Source organism: Petromyzon marinus, chromosome 49, assembly GCF_048934315.1.
Source record: "Petromyzon marinus isolate PM22_M1 ecotype Great Lakes invasive population chromosome 49, UKy_Petmar_22M1.pri1.0, whole genome shotgun sequence".
Classification (NCBI taxonomy): Eukaryota; Metazoa; Chordata; class Hyperoartia; order Petromyzontiformes; family Petromyzontidae; genus Petromyzon; species Petromyzon marinus.
The window spans coordinates 4,678,921-4,687,479 of NC_133715.1; the positions used below are offsets into that span (position 1 = coordinate 4,678,921).

At 51.1% G+C, this 8,559-nt stretch overlaps 1 protein-coding gene across 2 annotated transcripts in view; it reads right to left on the reverse strand.

The window, feature by feature from the left end:
- LOC116952930 (mannosyl-oligosaccharide 1,2-alpha-mannosidase IA-like) overlaps positions 1 to 7,644 on the reverse strand; it is a 443,203-nt gene extending 435,559 nt beyond the window's left edge. Inside the window, exons 1-2 of one of the 2 annotated variants that reach the window (XM_032972670.2) lie at positions 6,169 to 7,644; positions 5,264 to 5,436 (exon numbers count right to left, since the gene is read on the reverse strand). In XM_032972670.2, the coding sequence (XP_032828561.2) occupies positions 5,264 to 5,436; positions 6,169 to 6,592 (597 nt within the window). In that variant the 5' untranslated portion in view covers positions 6,593 to 7,644. Of the gene's footprint in view, positions 1 to 5,263; positions 6,112 to 6,153 lie in introns of both variants that reach the window. The other variant, XM_076074611.1, reaches the window with a different exon arrangement.
- Positions 7,645 to 8,559: the final 915 nt, after the last annotated feature.

Consider the following 8,559-nt stretch of genomic DNA (forward strand, 5'->3'; position numbering starts at 1 on the left):
CTAAATATCCTTGCACGGATAACACTTACATGCAGTTGTCTGTTTATCAACTAAAGCACGCATGGGTCTCAACGCTTTCCACTCCAGCAACATTCGAGGATCTCTGCTATATTCCCTCCCCTCAGTGGAAGGTCATCCGTTCTGTTCTGAACCATGCAGTCTGGAACTCCCTTCCCCCAGCTAACCGTGCTGTTGACGCCCTGCGCCTGTTCACGTCCAGGCTTAAGTACTTCCTCCAGGGACTCTACTTACGAACCTTCAAGTTGCGAACTTTCAGAGATAGGAACAAACATGTCCATATGTCCAGTTGCCTGTTCGGACCGAGAGCCGTAAGTTCAACCGCCACGCAATAGATGATGTTATAAATTGCAAATCAATTCATAATATTTTTGACATGCGTTTTTCTGGATTTTGTTGTTGTTATTCTGTCTCTCACTGTTCAAATAAACCTACCATTAAAATTATAGACTGAGTATTTCTTTGTCAGTGGGCAAACGTACAAAATCAGCAGGTGATCAAATACTTTTTCCCTCACTGTATATTAAGAAAATTATAGAAATCCTGTTCTCGCGTATTTTAACCAATGCAGAAATTATTATTTTATTAACAAATAATATATATACAGCAAAGTACACCATGTAGGTTTAAAAAAAAAATATTCCATTATTACTTTGCGTGCATAGCAGTTTTCCAAGTCCCACGCTGTCTTATTCATTGAGCGCACATAAATATATGAAGCGCACCAATTGTCTCCACAATGCCGAAGGATGGATCCTTTGACATCAACAATGCATGCTTTCAAAAAATATGAACACAGCACCCCGTACATATTGACATATTTCTATGGGAGGAAACGCTACCGTGGCTGTATTTAGTGTTGTGGTTTATAACAGAGCTGGACGGCACTTGTGACATCCACATTTGGCAAGAAGAAATCGTGGAAGCATATTTAACACTTCCCACATTTAACACACGCACAAAGATCCCCCTTGTAGATGCAACAGCGTTAGACTAGTGTAGACGATGCTGTTAGTGGGTGTCTGTTGAGGCCGACCACAGGCTCATGAGATAGTGCTGAGGAGGCCCAGCCAGCTTCGTCAGCCCGCACCATCGCTCCAGGCATTCGTTTTTAGGCTGAGTCGACCTAAGGTACCAAGTGGCTTCCGGCGATGACTGTCACCACAGCCAGGAATCAATACTAGGTCAACCAGGATTGTAGTGCAGTGGCTCCGCACCAGGTACTGTGCACATTTTAGGCCGAGTCTGCCTATAGACTTGCCTACGTTAGGTTTTGGATATCATTTGCCATGGTGTACACCTCTGTTCAAGGCAGGACAGAACGCACGGGCACGCGCGCACACAGACAGACACAACCCAAGCGCGTACACTCACACGTGCGTAAACATCTAACCCACTGAAGCAATAAATAATTCATCTGCGCTTTGATTAGCAAATTGAGGCGTCTCCCGTTCCCCCGTGGAAGCATCAGCTGTCACCGCTGCCAAATGTGAACTCAACAGAAAGCCATCAATTCCTCAATTAACCCTATTGAACATACCTGGTGTGGGCTTCTCGGGCAGAGTTGCAGCGAGCCGTTCGTTAAAGCACTGGCGCGGGGCAAAGTTTGCATCGAGAGCGGACAAAAAAAAACGCATCAAGGGCTCTCTCAAACATTCATTTCATTTAGGGAGCGGTCACCGTGGCCAATGTCAACGATGCCGCCGCCACACCTCCGCTCGCGTTCCTTTCTGCGAGACTGCACAAATGTTGCAAAGTTTACATCTGACCCCCTAAGACGTGTTCTTGCAATGTCTCCCTCTGATGCTGCCCCCCCCCCCGGCTTCCACGACCGATGCTTGCCTTGCACAACTGGCCCTTCCCATCATCCATGCACACGTGTCCTTTCCCATCACAATGTCCTCTTCCCAAACACATTGGCACGGTCCCATTCGCGATAACTTTCCGTAAAAAAAAGAAGCGAAAGATATTTTTAATCCGATTCTGCCATGAAACGTCAGGCATCCTTCCACATCCACATGTATGCAATGGCCACTTGTGTAATTTCGTGTCGCTTTGGTGAAGTGGCAAAATGGGAAACGCATTAGCAAATGGCATTTTGCAAGTGGCTTTTGTGCAAAATAATATCGTTGGAGGCAACACGAGAGCATTGTTGCTACCGGCGTTTCAACCACACGAGCAAAAATAACTACCCAGATGGGAGTGAGAGTTGAAGGGGAAAGGTGTTGGGGGACCAGCGAGACGGAACATCATCGGTGTTCACAGCTCTTTCAGCGAAGGCGCCGCAATAATGCAAAACCCTGCAATTACAGCAAGTACACCCAACAAGGACGGCACGTGCAGCCCTAACACGCGTCCGCTCGCACACCGCAATCAGAGTGTGTCTACCCTCCTCGAGAGAGCATGGAGACAGCGGCTCATCTCCGTCGGTGGTCCCACTCCCATCGGATGACCACCGTTGACTTCCACAGAGTGGAGGCCCCAACTCCTTTTTGCGAACCCCAGAGGGGATGATGGGCCGAGTTGGCCGTCGAGCATGATTTAAACAAGCAAAATTTATTACGGAGAGCCAAGCCCTCCGACCACTGTCAAACAAACAACAAGTGACAAGATCCCCCGTATAGCCTCAACAGACTTTTGGGGAGAGTGCTGTTAGCGAGCACCCTTGAAGGCCGGCATGGTACACGGGGGTGGATGGCCAGCACCATGCCTGGCCGCCTTTGTCTCCCTAGTGGCGATATTTACACTGCACCAGGTGTTAATTTGAGGCCAAGTCGACCTAGGGGAGGCCCAGGACTGGTTAAGATAAATAGTCACTGGTGTTGGCTGTGAGTGGAAATACAACTCGGACCACCGTGCCACCATACGCGCGTACACAATATATAATCTTCATACGAACCAAAGTCATTCCGATTTTAGTCTTAAACACTGCGTGGGCGAGTACTGCTAGCGTTTGACTATTTAGGGCCAATACAGCACCCACATATAATGACTGTGTGGGTTTCGTATCATAGTATCAACCATTTTCTCACCCCTTGGTCTCAAACGCAGTGCTGAATGAATTCATTTCACCCCACCCATAGCAATATGAAATTTCCACCACTGCCATTCCCGTTGCTCATTTTACAACACGGTGGCACTGTCTATTTAAACACATTTTTAATGGCAGTCGAATGGTTTTTCAATGTTGTTAAAAAAATATATAATGTAGGTCACACAAACTTTTGAATGTAATCTCATTGTACCGTTCTAAAAAACTTCCATCTTCATAGTGACCGCATTACGTAACTAATGACACAGCAAGTGCTTTATTACATAAGCGAGGTCGAAGGGTATCACACAGCTCTCGCGAGCAATGTGACGGGCGCTAGATCTCATTGGCGGTCATGAAAAACCAGTGGTGGAAATTACACATTCCCATGACGGGGGCCAGTAATTTTCAAAAGCAATGACGGTAAAATGGCTGAAAGTGGATCTTAATCAAATAAGCAATGAGCCCTTTGTCGACCCATTCCTGGATGAAGGCATCCCAATGCTGTCACGGGGTTGTTTTGATCATTATGGTCATACTTAACCGCAAGTCGGTTTGGGTTGCGAAAGGGGTGGCTCAGAACCCATTGAGATATCACTCGCCACTGCTGCAAGCCGTGGCCAGGAATCAAACTCAGGCGGCCGAGTTCAGCGTGCGGTGCGGTACGCTCAGTCCACGGCTTCACCGCTCCTATAATGGATAACCAATTTTGTAATTGTGCATCAACTTTGCATTTTAACTTTAATACAGGCAACGGTAGACAAATTGACCACCAAACGCTTGGTCTGCCCACCTAATTAGTAATTAGCCGAGCATGTAACGGCATTAGGGCTACCGTTATTTAATTAAGAGTGCTCCTTAACGTCCGATAGTGGCACCGCTGTTTCATTAACCCACACGTGCATGACACTCGGGTCATATAATTACAATTCATGCAGTACTGCATTTATATTTTATTTAAATCAAATATTTGAAATAAAATGGTCAAATAGCCCACATGCTCAAACAAGCACTGGTAAGAGCTTATCTGCACAGGTGGCCCCTAACCCCATGGTCAACATTAATATGGCAAGGCCAAGACTCTGCTCAAGGGACACAAAAAACACCTGCTGACTTTTGTAAAGCAAAAGGTGGAAATTACCCATTGCTATGGCCAAGACCTGTAGTACGACACGTAATCATCAACCAACTGTGTTTTCTATTTATCAAACACTGCAGCCCATCCATAATAGAGGTTTTTGGGTTAGATCGCGTACATATATAAATGTGTGATTCAAACCCGCCACCACCCGACATAGCCAACTAGTAAGGGTTATCACGTAAACATAACACGTGACAACCCTTACTAGTTGGCTCTATTATGGATGATATTGGTCGCGAAAGCCTACGCGTTAAACTGCAGCCCTACTGTACTGTGCTAAATTGAAAACCCTGGAGAGATGTACGATCAAGACGATGCAGATGATGGTGGTGGCGCTGCTGGTGATTGCTAATGATGACGATGAGCGAGGACGAATCAAGGTTTCAAACTGACCAAGAATTGAACTTGTCCCCTCAATTACTTGGGAGCCCTGCCGCTCCATGAAACCGAGCCACAATCTCAGCCACACAGAGTACAGTACATAAAACCTGCACCGGGACTCTCCTCAACGTTAGTGAGTGACCAAGTTACATTGTTACAGAATATGCATAACCACGCTCATATGAAGGTAAAATAAAGGCTGTACGAGTGAGCAAATTCAACTTGTATCACACGGAGCCACCCTATTGTCAGTCAGTGTCAAACTCATCCCCCAAAAGGGGCTGAGAGGGGACGCATGCAATCACATGTGTGGTCTCCAAAAAAATCACCACCACCACCATCCCCAATAACACATTCCATCAACACAATGAGCATCACAGCCATCACCATCATCTTCACTTACCATCAACATCATAACCAACACCACCGCAATCAACAGCTCCACCGCCACCACCACATCAAACCCAACACTACATCAAACCCAACACCACCACCAGCAGCTCAGCATCAAGACGTTCTAATATCGTCTCAACACAGCCATCAAACACTGCCCCCCCCCCCCAGAACCGCTACTAACCCAGCATCACCGCCAACATCAATTCAACTTCAACAAAACCTTCATCGCTCCCAGCTCGAGGTAGCAACCACCAGACACGGTCAACACCACCACCATTAACACACCACCGTCTCACCTCCCGTATCTTGTCCCTCTTCTCCCGCACGTCCTCTCCCGATGGTTCTCCACCTGTGGCTCCCACCGGCTCGACCCAGGGGAAGCTGGGCAGGCGCTCTCGTTTCTCTCTCTGCTCCTTCTCAAGTTCGGCCACGATCTTGGCCTTCTCCGTCCGTATGAGGGCGCGCAGTTCTGTGTTGTCGGACGGAGCCCCGTTAAGGTGGTCACCAACAGCTACACCACCTGTACCACCTGTACCACCTCTACCACCAATACCATCTCGAACAGCTACACCACCTATACCACCTCCACCGCCCATACCGCCTCTACCACCTATACCATCTCGAACAGCTACATCACCTGCACCATCTTCATCACCTGCACCGCCTGCACCACCGCTGTTAACCCCGACATCGCCACCTGCTCCGTTTGTCGGATCTGGAGCACTTTCACCTGCAACTCCACTCTGTGTACCAAGAGCTCCTCCATCTACATCCGAGGCTCCACCTCCTCCAAGGGGTGGACGAACGCCTCCAAAAACATTTCCATCTGCAGCTCCACCACTTTCATCTGTCCCTCCATCGTCTACGCCTCTCTCGACAACCGTATCTCTATCATGCGCAGGCAGGTCATCTCTACCTTCTCCATCGGGAGCTCCAACAACACCTCCACCAACGACGACTACTCTCTCAGCGCCTCCAAATTCGTCATCACGGCGAACTAAACCTCCACCATCACCATCTAAAGTACCACCACCACCACTTACAGCTACATCGCCGACACCTCCACCACGTGCACCATTAATGACACCTCCACCACTTACACCATCTATACCGCCGCCACCACCTATACCACCACCACCACCACCTATACCACCACCACCACCTATACCGCCGCCACCACCACCACTTGCACCACCATCACCTGGGTGCGGCGTTAGAGCAGAGCGCGCCTCCAGCAGAGCATGCTCATGGTCGCGCTCAGACTCATGCAGCGACGCGTCCTCACGCTTCTGTTGCTGGCGCTGCTGGCGGTGTCCTCCTCCTCCTCCTCCTGCACGCGGCACCAGCGCGTCCTGCAAGCCCTGCGCCTGCAGCCTCCGCAGAGCCCGGCCCGAGTCGGGCAGGAAGAAGATTGCCCCGAAGCAGAGCGTCACAAAGGCGCTGAGCACGAGCAGCAGCGCGAACTTCTCTGACAGCTTGAGGTGGTGGAGCTGCTGCTGCTGCTGGTGGTGGTGGTGGGACGGCGATCCCGAAGCAGCGGACGAGGAAGACGAGGAGGCTCCCCTCCTGCCTCCCGAGGCCGAGATCTGACCCACGTTGAAGAGCGGCAGTAGAGGGGTGGACATGTCTCACGATAGTTGGGACTCTCTCTGCTTTGTTGTCTTAACGGTGGTGGTGGTGTTGATGTCGAGGGTGGTGGTCTTGATGGAGGTGTTCGCCTCGTATCCTTTCTTCGAGATCAGTGCGACCTTCCTCCTTCCTCGCCGCAGAAATGATCTCCAGTGAGTGATCAACGGCACTCCGAATCAGCCGGCGTGTGTAAGTTGTGGAATCTTAGTCGTGCTTTTTGTCTCTTAACTCCGCAACTAAATGCACTTTTTCGCTTGCTATCTTAATCGTAATTCTTCCAAGGCAAGTATTCCGCTATCGGGGCAAATCCAAACGGACTAATGCCGAGCAAAAGACGCAGAAGGAATCTGAGTGGGCACAGCTTATCGCGACGCACCGGAGACGCGGATACCATCTCTCGTATTCCTCTTATTAGAAAGACTTCGAGTTTATTATTGAATTATTTTGTTCAATTCGACTGCTCGAGAGAGCACCAAACCGGGCTAGTGGAACTGCCGTGACGCGTCTTGGTCCAACCACCACGTACGTGGCACGTAATTGTAACTACTTCAATATTCATACGCAACAGCAAGGAGTCTGTTACGCTTAAACCAAGTGCATTTCTTTGCTTTAAGCGGCTAGTTTTTCTCCTCTCCCCTCAAATCTTCCCCCCTCCTCCTCCGCAGGCTGTTATTAGTACAAATGTGACTCACTCGCTCTATTTACCCGTCCATTTGTTCGGTGCACATTGCAGGATTATTACTGTTAATCAAACTGACACCACGGACGCGCAAAAACACAGAGAGAGACACACACACAGGCAAGCGCGTGTGTGATGTGGCCAGCCAGTCCTTACGAATGTACAAAATGAATGGAATCTACGCGAGCGAGAGAGGGAGGAGAGCAGGAGACCGCCTGCGACTGGTTAACTCTTCAATAGCGATAGCCAGGGCAGGATGGTGCAGCATTGAGAGCTGTGATGAGGATGAGGCTGGACGGCGTTTGACGAGCGCGCGAGCAGACGCGCGCGCCGATCTCTCCTCCCACTCCCCCCCTCGCTCTCTCTCTCTCACTCTCCTCCCACTCCCCCCCTCGCTCTCTCTCTCACTCTCCTCCCACTCCCCCCCTCGCTCTCTCTCTCTCTCACTCTCCTCCCACTCTCCCCCTCGCTCTCACTCTCCTCCCACTCTCCCCCTCGCTCTCTCTCTCTCACTCTCCTCCCACTCTCCCCCTCGCGCTCTCTCTCACTCTCCTCCCACTCCCCCCCTCGCGCTCTCTCTCACTCTCCTCCCACTCTCCCCCTCGCTCTCTCTCACTCTCCTCCCACTCTCCCCCTCGCTCTCTCTCTCTCTCACTCTCCTCCCACTCCCCCCCTCGCTCTCTCTCTCTCTCACTCTCCTCCCACTCTCCCCTCGCTCTCTCTCACTCTCCTCCCACTCTCCCCCTCGCTCTCTCTCTCTCTCTCACTCTCCTCCCACTCTCCCCCTCGCTCTCTCTCTCTCACCTCCCACTCTCCCCCTCGCTCTCTCTCTCTCACCTCCCACTCTCCCCCTCGCTCTCTCTCCACTCTCCTCCCACTCTCCCCCTCGCTCTCTCTCACCTCCCACTCTCCCCCTCGCTCTCTCTCTCTCACCTCCCACTCCCCCCCTCGCTCTCTCTCACTCTCCACCCACTCTCCCCCTCGCTCTCTCTCCACTCTCCTCCCACTCTCTCCCTCGTTCTCTCTCTCTCACCTCCCACTCTCCCCCTCGCTCTCTCTCTCTCACCTCCCCCTCGCTCTCTCTCCACTCTCCTCCCACTCTCCCCCTCGCTCTCTCTCCACTCTCCTCCCACTCTCTCCCTCGTTCTCTCTCTCGCTCTCCACCTCCAGGCGGGCGGGCGGGCGACTCTTCTCCCCCCCCATTGCCGCCTTCAACACGCGCACAGGGGGCGGGGTTGAGGGAGAGCGAGGGAGAGCGAGGGGAGTGGGAGTGGCTACCTCCTC